The sequence below is a fragment of the Nerophis ophidion genome, linkage group LG11 (genome assembly GCF_033978795.1).
Source record: "Nerophis ophidion isolate RoL-2023_Sa linkage group LG11, RoL_Noph_v1.0, whole genome shotgun sequence".
In the NCBI taxonomy this organism is placed as follows: domain Eukaryota; kingdom Metazoa; phylum Chordata; class Actinopteri; order Syngnathiformes; family Syngnathidae; genus Nerophis; species Nerophis ophidion.
In genome coordinates, this window is record NC_084621.1 from 27,120,021 (window position 1) to 27,143,524 (window position 23,504).

General features: G+C 40.3%; 1 protein-coding gene across 1 annotated transcript in view; it reads left to right on the plus strand.

Annotated features, from left to right (window-relative positions):
• mios (missing oocyte, meiosis regulator, homolog (Drosophila)) overlaps positions 1–23,504 on the plus strand; it is a 49,331-nt gene that overhangs the window by 10,417 nt on the left and 15,410 nt on the right. Inside the window, exons 3-6 of the mRNA XM_061915486.1 lie at positions 1,611–2,100; positions 3,103–3,201; positions 3,283–3,537; positions 22,077–22,246. Of these exons, the coding sequence (XP_061771470.1) occupies positions 1,611–2,100; positions 3,103–3,201; positions 3,283–3,537; positions 22,077–22,246 (1,014 nt within the window). The remainder of the gene's footprint in view (positions 1–1,610; positions 2,101–3,102; positions 3,202–3,282; positions 3,538–22,076; positions 22,247–23,504) is intronic.

Below are 23,504 nucleotides of genomic sequence, written 5' to 3' on the forward strand. Positions count from 1 at the left end.
ACTGAGATTTATAATCCGAAAAATAAGGTACATAACTCCACATGTGTTCATTAATAGTTTTGATGCCTTCAGTGACAATCTACAATGTAAATAGTCATGAAAATAAAGAAAATGCTTTGAATGAGAAGGTGTGTCCAAACTTTTGGTTCGTACTGTAATATATATATATATATATATATATATATATATGTATACACACATATATATATATATATATATATATATATATATATATATATATGTGTGTGTATATATATATATATATATATATATATATATATATATATATATATATATATATATATATTTTTTTTTTATGAAGGTCCTGAGTAGTCCTGGGTTTAATCCCGGGCTCGGGATCTTTCTGTGTTTGTTCTCTCCATGACTGCGTGGGTTCCCTCCGGGTACTCCGGCTTCCTCACACTTCCAAAGACATGCACCTGGGTTGATTAGCAACACTAAATTGGCCCTAGTGTGTGAATATGAGTGTGAATGTTGTCTGTCCATCTGTGTTGGCCCTGCGATGAGATGGCGACCTGTCCAGGGTGTACCCCGCCTTCTGCCCGATTGTAGCTGAGATAGGCACCAGCGCCCCACGCGACCCCAAAGGGAATAAGCGGTAGAAAAATGGATGGATATATTTATATTTACCTTCTGCCATTTTGTGGAAAAGCATTTCATTGTTCTGCCAGTCACGAGACGTCACTGGCATAGATGAATCAACAAAGATACATTATTTTTTGTAAATCAATCAATCAATGTTTACTTATATAGCCCTAAATCACTAGTGTCTCAAAGGGCTGCACAAACCACCACGACATCCTCGGTAGGCCCACATAAGGGCAAGGAAAACTCACACCCAGTGGGACATCGGTGACAATAATGACCCAGTGGGACGTCGGTGACAATGATGACTATGAGAACCTTAGAGAGGAGGAAAGCAATGGATGTCGAGCGGGTCTAACATGATACTGTGAAAGTTCAATCCACAATGGATCCAACACAGTCGCGAGAGTCCAGTCCAAAGCGGATCCAACACAGCAGCGAGAGTCCCGTTCACAGCGGAGCCAGCAGGAAACCATCCCAAGCGGAGGCGGATCAGCATCGCAGAGATGTCCCCAGCCGATACACAGGCAAGCAGTACATGGCCACCGGATCGGACCGGACCCCCTCCACAAGGGAGAGTGGGACATAGAAGAAAAAGAAAAGAAACGGCAGATCAACTGGTCTAAAAAGGGAGTCTATTTAAAGGCTAGAGTATACAAATGAGTTTTAAGGTGAGACTTAAATGCTTCTACTGAGGTGGCATCTCGAACTGTTACCGGGAGGGCATTCCAGAGTACTGGAGCCCGAACGGAAAACGCTCAATAGCCCGCAGACTTTTAAATAAATCATCTTTTTTGATGAGACCAAAAAAAAGGCTATTTTAGTTAGTTTGATAAAATGGAAAGCTGTATACCTGTTTGATATCTGGTGTCATGAAGAAAATGAAATCAACTTGATGTTTTTGAGGGGGCGGGCAACCAGTTTCAAAGCAAGATCCTACATACCACAAAGTAGTCATGACTTTGTACAATGTGACAACTTACTGTGAGCTTCATCCTTGCCAGGTGGCTTGGTGTCCAACTCGCACGGGCCTGCTGGCCACGCTGACCCGCGACAGCAACATTATCCGCCTGTACGACATGCAGCACACCCCCACGCCTATCGGGGACGAGACGGAGCCCACCATCATCGAGCGCAGCGTGCAGCCCTGCGAAAACCAGATCGGCAGCTTCGCATGGCACCCGTCCTCCCAGAACCGCATGGTGGTGGTGTCTGCGGCAAACCGCGCCATGACTGACTTCACGGTGTTCGAGCGCATCTCTCTGGCGTGGAGCTCCACCACCTCGCTGAGATGGGCGTGCGGCCGGCACCTGTACGACTGCGTTGAGGACGAAGCGGAGGGCTTAGAGAGCGTCTTAGAGAAGGACATTGCCACCAAGATGAGGCAGCGGGCTCAGTCCAGGTACGGACACGATACCGTCCAAGTGTGGAGGAACCACCTGCTGGCTGGAGGCAAAGACCCGCAGCTCAAGTCCTTGTGGTTTGACCTCTTCTATATCCTTTTTATTGAATACAGTGGGGCAAAAAAGTATTTAGTCAGCCACTGATTGTGCAAGTTCTCCCACTTAAAATGATGACAGAGGTCTGTAATTGTCATCATATGTAGAGTTCAACTGTGAGAGACAGAATGTGAAAAAAAATCCAGAAATTCACACTGTAGGAATTTTAAAGAATTTATTTGTAAATTATGGTGGAAAATAAGTATTTGGTCAAACATTCAAAGCTCTCACTGATGGAAGGAGGTTTTGCCTCAAAATCTCACAATACATGGCCCCATTTATTCTTTCCTTAACACGGATCAATCGTCCTGTCCCCCTTAGCAGAAAAACAGCCCCAAAGCATGATGTTTCCACCCCCATGCTTTACAGTAGGTTTGGTGTTCTTGGGATGCAACTCAGTATTCTTCTTCCAAACACGACAAATTGAGTTTATACCAAAATGGATACATGGATGATACAGCAGAGGATTGGGAGAATTTCATGTGGTCAGATGAAACCAAAATAGAACTTTTTGGTATAAACTCAACTCGTCGTGTTTGGAGGAAGAAGAATACTGAGTTGCATACCAAGAACACCAAACCTACTGTGAAGCATGGGGGTGGAAACATCATGCTTTGTGGCTGTTTTTCTGCTAAGGGGACAGGACGATTGATCCGTGTTAAGAAAAGAATGAATGGGGCCATGTATCGTGAGATTTTGAGGCAAAACCTCCTTCCATCAGTGAGAGCTTTGAATGGTTGACCAAATACTTATTTTCCACCATAATTTACAAATAAATTCTTTAAAATTCCTACAGTGTGAATTTCTGGATTTTTTTTCACATTCTGTCTCTCACAGCTGAAGTGTACCTATGATGAAAATTACAGACCTCTGTCATCATTTTAAGTGGGAGAACTTGCACAATCAGTGGCTGACTAAATACTTTTTTGCCCCGCTGTACGTTTAGCCTGACTGTGTAGCGCTGGTGTACGTGTCATGCTTCCTATGTAAAACTCACATATGAAGCAGTGTGCTGAGGATGTGGAGTTGAAACTGCAGGGCAACAAGCAGGCCCTTGTCTATTCCGGTATCAAGAACATTGTCAAGAACAGCACGGGTAAGAAACCGGGTTCGGATCAGAATCCACAGCAGCGTACTGTGCAGTAAATGGTGCTCACTTGTCTCTCCACACCACCAGGCACCACGGAGAGCCGTAAATGCTGGAGCGGCTCGGACTGCCAGTCCGACGTGACCCGGTACCACAGCGAGGAGCGCAGCGTCACCTTGCGACTCTGCGGCTGGATCAGCCGGGGGCCCGACATTGACGTGGAGCCCTTCCTGCGCTCGCTCGAGCAGGAGCGCGAGTGGGAGCGGGCCGCCGCCGTGGCTCTCTTCAACCTGGACATCCGCCGAGCCATCCAGATCCTCAACAAGGGAGCCATGGCTGAGAAGGGTGAGTTCAAGACTTTGTTCACACTGCGGGTCAATTCTGATTTTTTTTCCCATATGGTAACTGTATCATATTTTTTTCATGTCAGTTTGAACAGCGCAATTCCAAATGTTCCTATCTGACCCGGGGCTCTTTTTTATGTGGAAATAAATCGGATGTGAACACTCCTGCGCTCCGATCGCGTTCAGAACGTCATCGAAAAGCTATCAGCGTCATAATTATTCGGCGAAAAAATTGTTCGCAACGGAGTAGAAAACAGGTGAAAAATAAAATGTTTAGGAACTCACGTGAGAGTATCTCCACTCCTGTCTCCGACTGCTCACCCACAGACCTGTTCTTCAAAATATCCCTTAAAACTGCCAGAGCCAAAATACTTGTCCTCTTCCTTCTTATCAATTGAGTTCAGAAAATGTTGACTTTGATTTAGGGCTGGGCGATATGGCCTTTTTTAAAAATCTCGATATTTTAGGCCATATCGCGATACACGATATATATCTCGATATTTTGCCTTGGCCTTAAATTAACACTTGATGCATATAATCACACCAGTATATTCTGTGTGTCTACATCAAAGCATTCTTGTTCATACTGCATTAATATATGGTCCTTTTAAACTTTTATGCAGAGAAGGTTATCACAACTAGGTCAATTGACCAAAAGTGTATTTATTAAACAGTTATTAAGCAATTGCACAAACGTTCATGTCATTTTCAAAACAGAAAGTGCAAGATTGTCAGAGACATTTTAAGTGTCAAATAAAAATAAGCTGCATAATAGGATATCAAATAGTATTCATCCTTCGCTATGTGGTAGGTTACTACGGACGTTATTAACATCTGTTGACTATTTTTTTCATACGATGTTGATCTGGAAATGTTTGCCTCTGCATTTTGATGGTGTAGGCGTGTGGCACCGAACGGAGATGTTGATATGCGGAGTTTCACACACTCTTCATTCTCTAGCGGGTGACTTTTCAAATGATGCTACATATTAGCAGTAATGTTACTTTTTATAGCAACGCTTTTGCCCCACACTTGACAAATTACGGTTGTCTGTTAGACATATTCCCACTTGAAGCCAAACCACCGCCAGACGATGGACCCTCTGCTGTTTTTCTTGGGAATTAATTATTCCTTAATTCGCACCTTTTTTCTCTCGTATTACCACTCGCACGGCTCCGCTAGCATCACAGCTAACGTTACCCATGCTGCTTCCTCTCTTCTCCGCGAGGGCATATACGTATGTGACGTATGACGTGACAGTATGTGACGTATGTAAGAAGGTGCGCTTGTCTGTGAGAAGGAGAGACAGGAAAGAGCAAGAAGAGCCTGTCATGTAATGCCCGTAGCTAAAAGCAACTGCGTGAGAACGTGTACTCGAATATCACGATATAGTTATTTTTTATATCGCGCTAGAGACAAACCCGCGATATATCGTGTATATCGATATATCGCTCAGCCCTAATCTGATTGCACAAAATCCTTTAAATTGCCTCAAATGCGCCAATACTGAGGCCGACTAAAGTGGAAGCCATTTTTACAATGCATTGTGTGCAATGTAATGACATCATGTCCGCATTCGGGTCAGATTGCATTCACATTAGAAATCGCTTTTTTTTTTTTATGTAAAAATATCGTTTTTTTTTTTCTGAATTGGACATCAACCCTGCAGTGTGAACGTAGCCATAGAAGTGTATGCTACGACATTAGGCAAACCTAATTAAAATGATTTTAATTGTATAGCCTCACCGTGAGTGAGGAGGAATTTAGCCCCAAATTAAAGGCCTACTAAAACCCACTTCAACCTACCACGCAGTCTAATAGTTTATATATCAATGATGAAATATTAATATTGCAACACATGCCAATACGGCTTTTTTAGTTTACTAAATTTAAATTTTAAATCCCTGGAGTTTCGTCTTCGAAACGTCGTGTAATGATGACGTATACGCAAGACCTCACGGGTATTTAGGAAGTAAGAGCGCTGCGCACACACACCGCTAAATGTCGTCTGCTTTAACGGCATAATTATACAGTTTTTTGGACATCTTTGTTGCTGAATCCCTTGCAATTTGTTCAATTAATATTGTAAAAGTCACAGTAGAAAGATGGAGTTGGGAAGCTTTAGCCTTTAGCCACACAAACACACGGTGATTCCTTGTTTAAAATTCTTGGAGGTGAAACTTTCCTATGGATCAGAGCGCGGTCAAGCGAACATGGATCCCTACTGAATGTCAACCAGCAGGTTTCGGTGAGAAAATTGTGGCTAAAAAGTCAGTTCTTATCGGAGAAAAGTTAAGCTTGTGCCGTCCATAGCTGCCGTCGACTCCCCTGTGACACTGGGCGTCAAGACACCCGTGGAGACACCCTTCCGACTATCAGGTAATATTAAGCTCACTAAAACACTAGCAACACAATAGAAAAATAAGGGATTTCCTATAATTAACCTAGTAAATGTGTCTAAAAACATCGAAATCCTTCCCAATGCAATTGCGTTTTTTTTGTTATTTTTTTCTTTTCCGTCGCTATCAATATCCTCAAACACAAATTTTTCATCCTCGCTCAAATTAATGGGGAAAATGTCGTTTTCTCAGTCCGAATAGCACTTTTTGTTGGAGGCTCCCACTAAAAACAATGTGAATATGTGAGGAGCCATCAAACATGTGACGTCATCATCTGCGACTTCCAGTAGTGGCAGGGAATTTCTCTTAGCACCGAAAGTTGCAAACTTTATCGTGGATGTTCTCTACTAAATCCTTTCAGCAAAAATATGGCAATATTGCGAAATGATCAAGTATGACACATAGAATGGACCTGCTATCCCTGTTTAAATAAGAAAATCTCATTTCAGTAGGCCTTTAAATACAGTGTACACATGTATTAAATTTGGGAAGCCACTCTTTAGCAGGCAAATTGAAACGGCAGGGTGGCCAAATTTGGGCACCACTGCACTATCTGACGAAGTGACCTGTTCTTATAATTGTCTTATAAGTGCGGTAATTTTAAAGGCTATGGACCGCTCTTGTTTTTCAGCCGCACCCACCTCATTTTTGGACAAACAGAGTTTTGTACATATATTGGGCACACACATTAGTCGCACGTGTAGGGCTGGACAGTTAATCTAATTTCGATTTTGGCTTCTCATGATCATAAAAATTTTATAATCGAGAACAAAAAGAGGGCAGGACAGTGGTTAGTGCTCGTGCCTCACAATAAAAAGGTCCTGGGTTCGATTCCCGGGTACCGAGTCTTTCTGTGTGGAGTTTGCCTGTTCTCTCTGTGACTGTGTGAATTCTTTCCGGGTACCCCGTCTTCCTCCCACCTCCAATGAGATGCACCATCACTAAATTGGCCATAGTTTGTGAATGTAAGTGTGAATGTTGTCTGTCAATCTGTCTTGGCGCTGCGATGAAGTGGCGACTTCTCCAGGGTATACCCCGTCTTCCGCCTGATTGCAGCTGGGATAGGCTCCAGTCCCACCCGCAACCCCGAAAGGGACAAGCGGTAGAAAATGGATTGATGGGAAAACAAAGATTAATTGGCCGTGCAACGTGCACGGAAATTCCTGAGCTTGTAACGGTGAAACGTATGAGTGAAAAAAAGACCATGTCTACTAGAAGTTTGGGATATCAACATGGTTTCTGCCTTTTATTTAACACAACGCTTAATAATTATTAAACTTAACAAAACATGTAAGGATTTCTGCGTTTATGTAACCGAGGCTGGAGTCATGGAAATGGCCAATTAAATTGAATCCGCGATTAAATGCAGAAAACTGTGTCACAGAAATTGACCTAAAATGTGAGTAAAATGTAGTCTTTGTGAGGAGAGGGAACATTTGTTTGGGACAGTAATATGTCCGGCACCGCCACTTGAAACACTGACTAAACTAAAAAATCCAAAGCTCAAGCTGGAAAGAACAATCCATACACCCACAAAACATCTCATCTGCTCGTGTTGTTGTGAACGACTTCATGTATGTAAGATCAATGTACAAACAGGACAGCAGTCGCAACTTGAGAGGCTCACTCTTTCACTCCTTTTTTTTAACAGCCTCACGTTTCCTCCTTCGTCGTCAAGTTCAGAACAGCAGCACACTCCCCCTCCTTCACAATAACCACATGTTTATCATTTTAAAAATTGTCTCTATAAAAAAAGTGCACTTTTATAGTCTGAATAATATGATACTGTGCAAGCGTGTCCAAAGGGGCTGTGATGGAATCACGGACAGAATCGCGTCATTGGCCAATAAAAATGGATACACATGTTTTCGGTGAATTGTGCACTTCCTTAAAAAAAACCTCCTAAACTAAACTTTTAACTCACCTCTATAGAGCCATGCCAGCTCTCCGCCTGCCTCTGGCACACTCGGTCATTCAAACCTCAAAGCGACCACTTCAAATAAAAGTGTGTATAAAAAAACATACAAAACTAATCTTTTTACTCCAAAACATATATGTGAACAGTTCCCAAATGACTTGTATGTGTCAAGTGATGTAAAAATATATATGTTTGATGACTACTTGTCATCCAAAAGCTGTGTAACACCGGAAAACAAAGCTGCTGCTGATATTAGCCAGTTGGCTGTTGTTGTGGACATGCACACCGATGCTAGGGATTGTAGCTTCTTAAACGTCGTCATTGGTGAGTTAATGAAAAATTGACAGCTTTTATACTAAAAGTAGTGTTGAAATAAAAACTGATGCGTCCTTGTGTGTGCTTTATTTTACTTAACGCGCTTATTGGTACATTACTGTATGTTGTAACATTATTATATGTTTTGACTTGAAATACTGGGCAAAATTGTCCAACGTTATATTGTAACAAAAAATGTAAGGATTTTGAAAATTCAATGAGCGAACATTTTATTTAAAAGCACGCACTTTATGGGGTCAAATGCAAATGTAAAAGCTAAGAAAAGGGATTCAAAACAATTTGAATCAGAAAAAAATAAATTTGGGAAAACATTTTTTTAATCAGGATTTATGTTCTATAGAAAAACGTAACATTTTGCAAATTTACGTCGTTTCCAGTTGTTCTCTGTTTTCTGTGTTGCATACTAATGTGCTGGGTTGATTTCGGTTGAGGGCCACATACGGTATATGCAATTGCACAGGCCAGCATTCTTCAGAGCAGGGGTTCTTTATCTTTTTGACCTTGGAGCCCAATCAAATACTAACACTGTATTAGTAATCTTACTCTTAGTTTCTAATCGTATTCAGTAATTATATCCAACCTATTTAACCTCTAAAGGCCTTAGTGGCCAAAGCACTTTTTAGCTCTTATTTCCAAAACTGTGTAAACTATTGAATTGGGGTCTTATGCCGACATATGGACACTTATACTGCTATCTGGTGGTGTCAGAAGAGTATAACATACAATGGAATTTGGAAAAAAAAAGTGTAAAAATTAAAATTTGCATGTCACTACACATGAAGTACATGTTTGTTACTTATGGGCTAAGTACCGTATTTGTCGGAGTATAAGTCGCTCCGGAGTATAAGTCGCACTGGCCGAAAATGCATAATAAAGAAGGAAAAAAACATATATAAGTCGCACTGGGGTATAAGTCGCATTTTTGGGAGAAATTTATTTGATAAAACCCAACACCAAGAATAGACATTTGAAAGGCAATTTAAAATAAATAAAGAATAGTGAACAACAGGCTGAATAAGTCTACGTTATATGACGCATAAATAACCAACTGAGAATATGCCTGGTATGTTAACGTAACATATTATAATAAGAGTCATTCAAATAACTATAACATATAGAACATGCTATACGTTTACCAAACAATCTGTCACTCCTAATCGCTAAATCCCATGAAATGTTATACGTCTAGTCTCTTACGTGAATGAGCTAAATAATATTATTTGATATTTTACGGTACTGTGTTAATAATTTCACCCATAAATCGCTCCTGAGTATAAATCGCACTACCGGCCAAATTATGAAAAAAACTGCGACTTATAGTCCGAAAAATATAGTCCATCATATAAAAAGATAATTTTTATTTTTTATTCTAATTAGGGTCCAATAAGCCCAAATAGCAAAGAGAGAGAAAAAAAAAAAGCATGTAAACAAACAGCTTGGGCCTTAAGAGGTTAAAGTTAAAAACCTTGTAGAATGAGATTAAACCATATGTTTATTAATCTCAAAGATGAATATTTATTTAACACATAAACTTTACGTTTAGATCAGGCTGTTTTTAGAATAATAAATACTAACTGCATAAAAAGGAGCTCATAAATAATGATTTTTCTTATTTTTATGAATGTACAGATATATATTTGCTTAAACAAATAGGCTAAACTAATAATAAATATGTTTCTTACCTAAAAATAAAGTGCAAGTGAAAATACAGCTTAATCACTCCAGTTATGATTTTTGCGCTTAAGAAACTTCTCTGATGTTAGCTCCAGACTTCGTCTGTTTGTTTAAGATTTTCATTACTGTGGTGGAAAAGTGTAATCTGACTACCACTGCTGCCTATATGCACCAGAACTAAAAAAAATACATTCTTTTGTCAGTCCTCAAGGGGGCGCTCAGGGCCTTATGGTTAGGGAACACTGCTTGAGGGGTTGCCACAAGTATAAGGGGGGCAAAAGATTCATATTGCATAATATTGTTCAGCCGTCATAGAATTTGTGTGTCGAATAGTTGTTCTCTTTAGGCAGAATACCAGCATTGTTCCCCACGGATGGTTATGTCTGGTCTCTACCCAATACGATATACAGCACATTTTATTCATAAACAACAATCCGATCCATTTAGGCTACTTTGTCAGTTGACAATTAGATACGATTCGTATCCTGATCACGATTTACTCACTCTTTGAATATGCCTAATTGATGGGGTTCCATGTCGCTGTTTAAAATAAGTTATAAGGTGCCTTCCAGTGAATTGACCAGCAATGTGGCACATTTTGCAAATAGCCTTAGTTTTATCAGGATGCTCCTTTAAAACTCAAACTGTGGCCAAACTTTAGATCTGTATCGGCTCAGCCATGCTTGCCTTTTTGTTGTCGTTACCTATTCCGGCTTACCCACAATTCTTGTCGCGTCAGCCGAAAAGGAATGCAACAAGGTAATATCCGCTGCACTGCAAATTTTCCCCTAAAACCACACCTGCTCTACCAATGTATTCATGTATTGCATGTGCATGTCAACAGTTCAATGCAACCAGATTAATATCAAAAGTTAAAAAGTCAAAGTACCACTGATGGCCACACACAAACTAGGTGTGGTGAAATTACCCTTTGCATTTGACCCATCCCCTTGGTCCACCCCCTGGGAGGTGAGGGGAGCAGTGAGCAGCAGCGGTGGTCACGCTCGGTAATCATTTTGGTGATTTAACCCTTGATGCTGAGTGCCAAGCAGGAAGGTAATGGGTCCCATTTTTATAGTCTTTGGTATGACTCGGCCGGGGTTTGAACTCACGACCTACCAATCTCAGGGCGGACACCCTAACCACTAGGCCACTGAGCAGGTCCCCACTGCTCACATAAAGTGAATACAAATAACCAAATCTTAAACGTAGCACAATAGTCTCAAACCTATTGTGGCAAGCTTGAGTCGGACAGGAAATTGTCAGAGATTAACTTCAACCTGCTTTAAAAGGGTCATATTATGCAAAAGCCACTTTTCTTGCCTGTTGGGACCTGTTTTTGAGTACCGTATTTTTCGGACTACAAGTCGCAGTTTTTTTCATAGTTTGGCTGGGGGTGCGACTTATACTCAGGCGCGACTTATGTGTGAAATTATTAACACATTACTGTAAAACATCAAATAATATTATTAGCTCATTCCCGTAAGAGACTAGACGTATAAGATTTCATGGGATTTAGCGATTTGGAGTGACAGATTGTTTGGTAAACGTATAGCATGTTCTATATGTTATAGTTATTTGAATGACTCTTTCCATAATATGTTACGTTAACATACCAGGCACCTTCTCAGTTGGTTATTTATGGGTCATATAACGTACACTTATTCAGCCTGTTGTTCACTATTCTATATTTATTTTAAATTGCCTTTCTAATGTCTATTCTTGGTGTTGGGTTTTATCAAATACATTTCCCCAAAAAATGCGATTTATACTCCAGTGCGACTTATATATGTTTTTTTCCTTCATTATTATACATTTTCGGCAGGTGCAATTTATGCTCCGGAGCGACTTATACTCCGAAAAATACGGTATTCGTGTCATCCATGTCTGAAAATGCAATGTTATAGCTTGTATTGCTTGGATGTACATGACGTCATGTCTTGGTCATTAAATATGTGTGGTGGTTAAGCCAGCGCCTGTTCTCAATGGGTACTATGCACCATTTTGCTTTTCTAAAAAAAAAAAGCCCTACGCTTGCGTTGTTTTCGGCTGTACAAACCATTCAAATCGTGAAAAGGATAAATGTTTCTTCAGAGTTTTTTGAAAGGTAATTAAAAAACGGCGGAAACGACGACAAGGAAAGTAGCAAGCACTCCGTTTATTTCATATACTTTGAATGTTTAGTATTTCCCTGTGGAAGTTGCCTTCCAGGGGGTCTTCCAGACCACCAAGCATTTCCATGCGAGCCCGTTTCATGGTTCAATACAGGTTTATTTTTCAATAAAAGTTTGTGTGTTGCTTTCCAGCAATTGTCTTTTGTGGCTGTGACAGGCACGCTCTTGCTCTCACGCCAGCTCCAACCACGTCTCTCCTCCCAGTTGCTGCTTATACAGAGCGACAGGTGATTAGATAACATGGCCCAGGTGGGCCATCTACTCACCTGTAGCTGACTTCAAGTATTGGTATTATGTGTATTTCATGAAACACACTTGCTACAAGTGTTTCATGAAGCCCCAATTCTGCGAGTCTAAATAAAAGAACGTAAATGTGAGCAAAACCAAGGCAACGATCCTAAATGAAGCTTTCAGCACATACACAATGTTGACATCTATAGTTAAAGTTTGATAAAGGCGGGGAAATACATTTGTCCTCGCAAGTGTACACCCTAGACAAGTCGCCAACTCATTGCAGGGCCAACACAGATAGACAGACAACATTCACACTCACATTTACACACTAGGGCCAATTTAGTGTGGTTCATAACAATATGCACAATGTTTATTGTATTTTGGTCATTTTAAGCATTGCCGAAACTGATTTCCTCAGCACATTTATTTCTTTTTCCACTATAGCGCACTTCTGACTTCCGGCAACAAATGTGTGTTCCTACTTTTGGAAACAAACGCGTGTGTTTTATAATCATGGCAGACTTGGTAACAGACAACATGACAACTATTTTTGAACAAATGAGGATTCACAACCTCAATACTCAATGAACAACTGGTTCCAGAAGCGAGCACGAAGGAAGGGTGAAACGTTGGTGCAGACGGAAGCCGAGAGAGTGAGGTCGGCGTGACTTTGACGTCGTAAATGTCAACATGGAGCCAAGCTATTTCGACATAAATGGAGTGCTGTCCCAGAATAAACGTCCCCGGCTTGCTGGGCCAGACGCAGAACTGTCCGTCGAGTGAGTCACTATAACATTGTTCATTATACATGCAGTACGTCATGCGTGTTATTACAATTACAGTGCATTCGCTGTCGAGCAAGCTGTGTTCAAACAAAACATGAAATATGGGCTAATGCTTTACAGATACTGGAAAATTATTGTTCATATTTTTCAGTCAGTACTAATACTGAAGCATGCCGAAGTGTTACTCCACTAGTTAAAGAGTTCCTCAGCATTTGCTCTTAAAATAATAATTTTAAGTTAAAGATAAAGTACCAATGATTGTCACACACACACTATGTGTGGCGAAATTATTGCTACAGCTTGGTTTTTATACAGGTTACAGAACGTAAATGAAGTATTGTTAGCGGTTTTGAATTCATTTTTAAAGTGATTTGGAGTTACAATTCATTGCTCGTTGCCTAGAAGGAGACAATGTTTACATCTTAGACTGTAGAAAAAATAAAAACCTTGTGTCTTCTTGTCTCTCATAAGGATTGTGAACGATAGGCAAAATCCCTCCAAAAGTGCGGTTCCTCTTAAAGATATAAACATGCTACGTATGATGCAGGGATATGCCATTTAAAATTGGGAGAAATACATTATAATAACACCCAGCCTTTAAACTTACAGCTTTGAAGCACTGAAAGGCATTGAAAAAGAAAGGTTTGAGATGCTTTCATTTCAAGGCTCGGTTTTGTTCTTTTTCCTCTTGATGTAATTTTACTTCCGGTCAAACTCTGGCTCATACATGTACTAAATGCTAAAATCCATTGCTGTTACCATTTTTAAAATAAAAAGTAAGATACAATGCTACTGTATTGTACCAATTTTATATTTGTGTAAATAGGGGGCAGATATTATAAGTTGATACTTCTATGTGCTCCTTTTCATTCATAATTTATTTAAGTGGAAAGTGGCTTGAAGATGGTCTTTGAAACTAAATTTGTACAGAACTTTGACCAAATCACCACCATTACAGGTTATGTAAACCAAAAGGAAGTGATTTAAATGTAGAAAAACAAATCATAACCCCTTGTGTAAATGCTCTTTTAGTTGCAAATAGCAGCGTACCAAGTACTCACGCCAACACCCAGCATGCTTTGTGTTTGTGAGGGTAGCACTGTGAGTTATGTAGCAATGGGAGTTCATGTCCTTATCCTCTTCTGTCCTCGATAGCAAAGAGCACTTCCTTAAACAAGTCTGATGAAGGGCGGTTCTCGTACGAGGTGCGGGGCGTTTTTTATTTTTGGGCTATGTCGCAGGAAAAATTCAAACAAACTGTGGCCTGCAACTGGCCCAGGTACCGCACTTTGGACAGGTTTTTAGCGCTGTTATGTCCTGCAGTTTGGAAAAGAAGTTGGACAAGTCATTTTTCCCCCTTATTGTTGTCGACAGTGCCTGAGGGAATGTGATACAGATTGCCTCAGAGTGCGCCGCCATAAATAACTGAATCCCCAAATCAAATGAAATCAAGCTTTTAAGGAATTTTCAAAATGCAGCCTGTTGCCCACGCGACTCTCCTCCTGGCCGCAACACGGCACATTAAGCTTTAATGAAAAATGCGCTGCTCTTGACTCAGAAGCATTCCGCCAATGTAGGTCAGACATTTTTTTTCTGCTGGGTTTTCTAATGAGTGTTTCCTGAGCACGACCGGCAGGCTGTTTCATTAGATAAGACCCGCTAGAGTTACTACATTCATCTCACGCACACACATTCACGTAGTCAAGAGAGCCTTTTTTAGTTGTTGTGGTTCAACAGAGGAGAAGTAGCATATGATTGTGATTGTTTGTTTAAAACATGTGAAAGATGAGCGACTCTTGACATTGTGAACCTTGACTTGATAGACTGTTTCCAATGTGCATGGAGCCTACTTACATATGTTGGGCTTTAAAGGGCAAGGAACTCAATCAAATGCACCCATATGTTTTATTCTGGAAAACATACAATATGACAAAGTGTTATCTATAAAGAAGTGAACATTTATTATTTACCATCTTTTAGGGCTGTCAAAACTGCGGCCCGCCAGCATCTTCATTTTGGCCCGCAAGACCTCATGAGTTCATCAAAACATCACACTGTGGCATGCTTTCAAATTTATCTTTAACACCAGAATGTCTCAGGTTTGCCATCTTGTAGACAATGTGGGTAAATTAGACCAGTGACCCTTGAATGTACTTTGAAACAACGGCACAGCATTAACTTATATGACACAATCCAAACAAGCTTCCCTAGTCCATCCATCCATCCATTTTCTACCGCTTATTCCCTTTTGGGGTCGCGGGGGGCGCTGGTGCCTATCTCAGCTACAATCAGGCGGAAGGCGGTGTACACCCTGGACAAGTCGCCACCTCATCGCAGGCTTCCCTAGTCATGGTGCAAAAATAATTAAAGCTGCAAGCAGCGTTGGTCGGGTCCGCCGTTGGCCGCCGCCGCCGTGTCCCGAGTCCCGATCTTAGTCAGACCAACATAGAGGTCTTTGTTTCATGTCTCTACGACATTCCTAACAGAAGTTACAAGCAGTTTTGTCTGGAAAAAGGTGACGGCTTTTTACAAAACTTTTATTTTGAAGGGGTAATTGCCAACTTCCTGTTGATTTTAACTGAAAGATGCCACCTATCAAAATGTAGGTCTAAGTGAAACCTACATAGAGGTTTTTGTTTCATGTCTGTCCCACGTTCCTACCAGAAGTTACAAGCAGTTTTATCCGTTTCCTCTTCCTAGGAGCAGTTTTTCTGTGTTTTTTTCAAAAATTGCAATAGACCGCAATTTTGAGTTTTAAGGTTTGGTTTTTTCACTAGATCGCAATTTCTGCCAGTCCTGATGTGTGTGCCAAGTTTGGTGAGTTTTGAAGCATTTTAAGGGGGTCAATTTACAGCTCAAAGAGGCAAAAATAGCATTTTTTGCGTAAATGTTGCTTTGAATGAGTTTTTGCAAAATTTCTGTTGATTTTGGGTATAGACATTTTTTATTGGAAATGTAGGTCTAAGTCAGACCTACACAGAAGTTTTTGTTTCATGTCTCTACGACATTCCTAACGGAAGTTACAAGCAGTCTGTGTTTTGACTCTTACTAGGGGGCGCTAGCGCGCAATTTTCATTTTTGGGGTTTGGTTGCTTAATAAGTTGGTCTGCCGCTCCATACCGATGTGAGTGTCAAATTTGGTGAGTTTTGAAGCATGTTAAGGGGGTCAAATTAGGGTGCGAAGGTGCGAGCGCGCCTTGGGTTGCTGCCCCCGAGCCCCAGGGCTTAAGACGCCTTCGTCCCACTATTTAATGCATTGTGAAAGTAATGCAGTTGTTGTATTGAAGCGAAAATATCTAGCTTCCTGTTGATTTTTGCCAAAGTATGTTAATTATTCAAATGTAGGTCTAAGTCAGACCTACATAGTGGTTTTTGTTTCATGTCTCTCTGACATTCCTACCGGAAGTTACAAGCAGTTTTGTCTTTGTTTTCTTCCTAGGAGCAGTTTGTCTGTGTTGTATTCCTAGGGGGCGCTAGAGCACAATTTTGAGTTTTGGAGTTTGGTTTTTTTATCAGCTCGCAATTGTTGCCAGTCCTGATGTGTGTGCCAAGTTTGATGAGTTTTGAAGCATTTTAAGGGGGTCAAATTACAGCTCAAATAGGCAAAAATGACATTTTTTAGGAAAATTTGCGCAGGGGTTCTTTGAACGCGCGTAAAATCAAAACCGGAAAACTTATCACAATTTTGTCCGACCACTTTTTTTAAAAGGGTTCAATCTCTCTCCTGTGCGAGTTTGAAGCCGAAACGACAAACGCACTGGGAGGAGTTTCGATTTGAAAAAGGTGACGGGTTTTCACGAAAACTTTTATTTTGAAGGGGTAATTGCCAACTTCCTGTTGATTATTTCTGCTAGCTGTCAATTACTAAAATGTAGGTCTAAGTAAGACCTACATAGAAGTTTTTGTTTCATGTCTTTCCGACATTCCTACCGGAAGTTACAAGCAGTTTTGTCTGTGTTTTCTTCCTAGAAGCAGTTTTTTCTGTGTTTTACTCAAAAATTGCGCTAGAGCGCAATTTTGAGTTTTTTAAAAAAATGTTTTCATTAGATCCCAATTTCTGCCATTCCTGATGTGTCTGCCAAGTTTGGTGAGTTTTGAAGCATTTTAAGGGGCTCAAATTACAGCTCAAAGAGGCAAAAATTGCATTTTTTGTGAAAATTTTGCTTTGAATGGGTTTTTGCAAAATGTCCGTAAATTTTTGCCCCAGAAGATACAATTATGAAATTTAGGTCTAAGTCAGCCCTACATAGAGGTTTTTGTTTCATGTCTCTACAACATTCCTAACGGAAGTTACAAGCAGTCTCTTTTTTTTTTCCTAGGGGGCGCTATTGCGCAATTTTGATTTTTATGATTTGGCTGCCTAATATGTTGGGAAGGCATGAAAGACCGACGTGTGTGTCAAATTTGGTGAGTTTTGAAATATGTTAAGAGGGTGAAATTGGGGCGCGACGGTGCGGAAGAAAGAAAGAAAGAATAAAACGTTACAGGAACAATAGGGTCCTTGCCTATGGCAAAGGACTCCTGTGGAGTCCTTTGCCATAGGCAGGGCGGACCCTAAAAAAGGCAACTACCGTAAAGGTCACACATAACACAACCTGCTCACTGAACTTTGTGAATACTATGAAAAGCGTCCAAACACCATCAAAAATTCAAAATGACACCAGAGTGCATCATGGGAAAAAGTAAAACACTCTCCTCAGACTTATCTATCTTTAGCGAATTTTAGCTGCTTGATATTTTTGATTAATTACAAAACTTTAAGAAGGTTGTCACGGAAGTAAACAAGGTAGGAGTCGAACTTTCACATACTCTTAATATCTAATTATATGTTTTATTTATCCATTATATTCATATATTATGCACACACACACACACACTCTCATATATATATATATATATATATATATATATATATATATATATATATATATATATATATATATATTACACACATACATACATACTCATACACACATTTTTTTTTAGCCCAAACATAAATTCCATAATACAAATTTTGACAATTAAAACTGTAATGGTCACGTTTATTTGAAACATCCATCCATTCATCCATTTTCTACCGCTTGTCCAAACATGCTTGACAAAACTGCATTGGTTAACATTACATGTATACACTACACCAAGGCCATTTAACTAAATTAATTAAGGGGCCACGTTTCCAGAAAGCAAAGGATTGGTGGGTCAGATTTATTGTTGGCCTTAGGATAGGAGTGTCAAACTCATTTTCATCGAGGGCCCCATTGCAGAAATGTTTGCCCCCAAAAGGCCAATTGGGATAATGAATATTATTTGAATATGTAAACTATTCACTTCATGATTTGATTACACAATTAGTTATGGAGTTGGTTAATCAATTTAAAGTACCCTTGATTGTCACACACACACACACTAGGTCTGGTGAAATTTTTACTCTGGATTTGACCCATCTCCTTGATACCCTCTGGGAGGTGAGGGAGCAGTTGGGAGCAGCGGTGCCGCGCCCGGGAATAATTTTTGGTGATTTAACCCCCAATTCCAACCCTTGATTTTGAATGCCAAGCAAGGAGGTAATGGGTCCCATTTTTATAGTCTTTGGTATGACTCGATTATTGACTTATTGACACATATTATTATCAGGCTTTCGTGGGCCATATAAAATGTTGTGGCGGGCCAGATTTGGTCTCTGCTCACTAAGTTTGACACCAGTGCTTTAGAAAATTAAATTGTCAATGCAAGAATTTGCCATGGTTGTTACACAAGTCTAAGTTCCTCTATATAACAGGAGTGCTCTTGTGTCTTTCGGAATTTGCTGAAGAAAAGTTTCTCCCAAGTTTCGAACTAAACTCGGCGGCTGGTCTGGTGTCAATCCAAGACCAGTTGATTTAACCCTGCAATACACAATTCAACTGAAAAGTTGGAGAAAGAAACATATCTTGTTTACTGTTTCAGATCCCAGGAATAGGTTGTATTTAGACACGTGCATTTTGAACGGAAGTGAACCAAGTGGTGGGCCAAGCAAAGTCCGAACTATCCTAGACTTCAACTTCGACTTAGACAAACTTTATTGATTCACAATGGAAAATGTGGGTAATCTGAGTACACAAGGGGCCTCGATCTTACCACAAAAAGCAGATACGAGCAAAAAATGCAAACTATGCAATATAAATGATAAATGGGTTGTACTTGTATAGCGCTTTTCTACCTTCAAGGTACTCAAAGCGCTTTTTGACACTACTTCCACATTCACCCATTCACACAAACATTCACACACTGATGAAGGGAGCTGCCATGCAAGGCCCTAACCAGCACCCATCAGGAGCAAGGGTGAAGTGTCTTGCTCAGGACACAACGGACGTGACGAGGTTGGTACTAGGTGGGGATTGAACCAGGGACCCTCGGGTTGCGCACGGCCACTCTTCCACTGCGCCACGCCGTCCCATATAATATATCCCTATACTTTATCAAAATAAGATTTGTCGAGTGACATGAAGGATTAGCCTTTCCCAGACATGTCGAACTATATGGTGTTTTAAACGTCAACAGCTATGTTTGTGTCTTTTCGTTTAAGAGTACGCATGTTTTTTCCCCGTCTTTATCAAAATTTAACTATGGATGTCAACTTTGTGTATGTGCTAAAATATTCATTTATGATTGTTTCCTTTGGTAAAAACTTAACTCTTTTTGGTTTTGCTCATATCTGCTTTGTTTTATTTGACTCGCCGAGTTGGTGGTTTACAAAGCACCTTTAGCAAAAATGTATTTTAAGAAATACAAATAATATCAAGATGATATTTAAATAAAAAATACTAAACGATTAAAGTATATCAAACAAACCTTTAATGATATGATCCCTGCAAACTTGTGAGTTCTTTGACTCTGCCGTTTTTGACGGTAGTGAGTGCTCCTTTTTCTTTTGTAAAAAATTGCACTCTTCTACTATTTTTGATTACTTGTCAAGGAACTCTGAAGAAACGTTAATCCTTTGCACGATTTTAACAATTCGTACTGCCCAAAACAAAGCAAGCATAGGGCATTTTTTTCTATGAGAAAGGTGAAATGGTGCCATGTACCCATTGAGAACAGTTGCTGGCTTGACCACCACACATATTTAATGAGCGGGGACGTGAGCCGGATGTGACATAATTTAAAACCAAGAAGTAGAATGTAAGTTAAAATACTGGTAGTCGTGATTGCTAAGAATTAACCGTAAAACAAATAAGGGCAAATTTTAGTGTTTCCAATCAACTTGTTTCCAATCTTCAGGTGCATGTCTTTGGAGGTGAGAGGAAGCAGTAGTACCCGGAGAAAACACACACAGTCATGGGTGGAACATGCAAACTCAACACAGAAATATCCCTACCCAGGAATTGAACCCAGGACCTCCCTCATCTTGAGGCACAAGTGTTAACCGGTGCTTCACTGTGCTGCCCATACATTAGTAACCGTATCTGCAAAATGCCTGTGTTTCATAGAGATGTGAGTGGTACATTTGACAGTATTTGTACAACTTTTCACTGGACAACTCACAACTTGGCTTTCCGCAAGTTTTTCCTTCAAGTGAGCTATCAAAAATGATGCTCCGTATTTGTTAAATAGCTGTTACGACACACTTCATTTTGATGCAGTTTACAGTGAATCACAAACATAACCCCCGCACTCTTTTTTTACGAAGCCACGCTGTTGTAACACGTGCTGAATGTGACTTGGCATTGTCTTGCTGAAATAAAAAGGGGTGTCCATGAAGCAGACTGCGCTTAGATGGCAGCATATGTTGTTCCAAAACCATTATGTACCTTTCAGCATTAATGTTGCCTTCACAGATGTGTAAGTTGCCCATGCCTTGGGCACTAATACACCCCCATACCATCACAGATGCTGGCTTTTGAACTTTGCGTCGATAACAGTCTGGATGCTTTGCTTACCCTTTGGTCCAGATGTCCAATATTTCCAAAAACAATTTAAAATGTTGAGTCGTCAGACAACAGAACACTTTTCCACTTTGCATCAGTCCATCTTAGATGATCTCGGGCCCAGAGAAGCCGGCGGCGTTTGTGGATGTTGTTGATAAATGGCTTTCGCTTTGCACAGTAGAGCTTTAACTTGCACTTACAGATGTAGCGACGAACTGTATTTAGTGACAGTGTTTTTCTGAAGTGTTCCTGAGCCCATGTGGTGATATCCTTTAGAGATTGATGTCAGTTTTTGACACAGTGCTATCTGAGGGATCGAAAGTCACGGTCATTCAATGTTGGTTTCCGGCCATACCGCTTACGTGGAGTGATTTCTACAGATTCTTTGAACCTTTTGATGATATTATGGACCGTAGATGTTGAAATCCCTACATTTCTTGCAATTGCACTTTTAGAAACGTTGTTCTTAAACTGTTTTGACTATTTGCTCACACAGTTGTGGACAAAGGGGTGTACCTCGCCCCATCCTTTCTTGTAAAAGACTGAGCATTTTTGGGGAAGCTGTTTTTATACCCAATCATGGCACCCACCTGTTTCCAATTAGCCTGCACACCTGTAGGATGTTCCAAATAAGTGTTTGATGAGCATTCCTCAACTTTATCAGTATTTATTGCCACCTTTCCCAACTTCTGTGTCGTGTGTTGCTGGCATCAAATTCCAAAGTTAATGATTATTTGCAAAAAATAAAAAATGTTTATCAGTTTGAACATCAAATATGTTGTCTTTGTAGTGCATTAAATTGAATATTGGTCGGAAAGGATTTGCACATCATTGTATTCCGTTTATATTTACATCTAACACAATTTCACAACTCACAATGAAACCGGGTTTGTATATAGCCATGTTTTAATTTTGCTTTTGAGCTTTTTTTAGCCACAGGTGGGAACATTTTTGGCTTCCCAGTTTAATGGAAATGCAGCATAGGTAGCTCAATGACAGTAAATGCTAACTTCCTTAGTTAGCATGAACATTTTGCCTACCATGTTTTCACTTGTTTAATCATTGGTTAAAAATAATACAGTTTCCGAATAGCATTTTCCACTCTTGTTCCAGGTGACTTGAACCTCAACGTGGTCGCCATGGCGCTGTCCGGCTACACGGATGAGAAGACGTCACTCTGGCGAGAGATGTGCAGCTCCCTGAGGCTGCAGCTCAACAACCCCTACCTCTGTATCATGTTCGCCTTCCTCACCAGCGAGCATGGAGCCTACGACGGCGTGCTGGTAACAATAATAATAATCTTGTTCACGTTCCTTTGGACCGCACAACTCTATTTGTTCACACAGTCAAAGTCAGCGCAAACAGCACAATAATGCTTCACTACTTCAAGTGTAGAGATCAATTAGAATTAATGTCAGCAGAAAGTTTCTGCTTCTCCGTTCCACAGTCATACCTGCTGCTGTTCAATTTGTTTAGCTATGTCCACTGACCAAACAAGATTACTCCTTCTAAAAACATTTCAAGTGAACTTTTACCTTTGTTTACCGCCATATGGCGTAAAACTTTATTATCATAACTTATGTTAAACTTTGCCTACGAGTGAACAGAGAGCCCTTTCAGTCTTATCCTGTGCCTCCAAATTAGGCTCTAAGGTGCCGCTTATCATGATCCGTGATCCGGATTATGTTTTGTTTAGTTATGTTCTGTTAGTTTTGGACTCCCTTAGTTCCTGTTTTGTGCACTTTGGGTGTTTGTTTTGGTTTCCATGGGTACTAATTGGTTTCACCTGCCGCTGATTAGTGCTCTGCACGTTCACCTGCTGTTGAGCACTAGTGAGAGAGCTATTTATTCACGTTGCTCGCCACAGTTGGTGTGGCTTCATTGTTTGCTATACGCAACGGTTACGTTTTCATGTTCCCGATCCTTGCTTCTGTGTTTCCTTAGCTTCCCGTGCGATCGACGCGTTTTTCTTTTGTTTGTCCTGTCTTTTTGGTACTTGTATGATTTATGAGAAGTAAATAATCTCCTACCTCACGCTGTCGTCCGGAGCCGTCCGTTCTGCATTCCGGGATAACAAATCCCGACCCGACCTCGCCAAACGTGACACCGCTCAAACGACAGCAAATTCAGTCTACATTTTCTTCACTTCCCAATCTTTGTTTTTCGCTTTTTGTTTGGGTTTTTGGTAGGGGTGTAATGATTGATCGATAGATTGAATAATATTCATAAATAAATTATACTGATCTGTGCTCTGCAAGTTTGCCTCCTGGAAGATAGGTATTGATCCAAAATTGTTTTAAATGGCATCGATCGATTTTAGTAACACTAGAAAGAGGAAAATATTGGTTTGAATACGAAGTTAAACACCAGAGATGTCCGCTGATATCGGACTGCCGATATTATCGGTCGATAAATGCTTTAAAATATACAAACCCCGTTTCCACATGAGTTGGGAAATTGTGTTAGAAGTAAATATAAACGAAAATACAATGGTTTGCAAATCATTTTCAATCCATATTCAGTTGAATATGCTACAAAGAC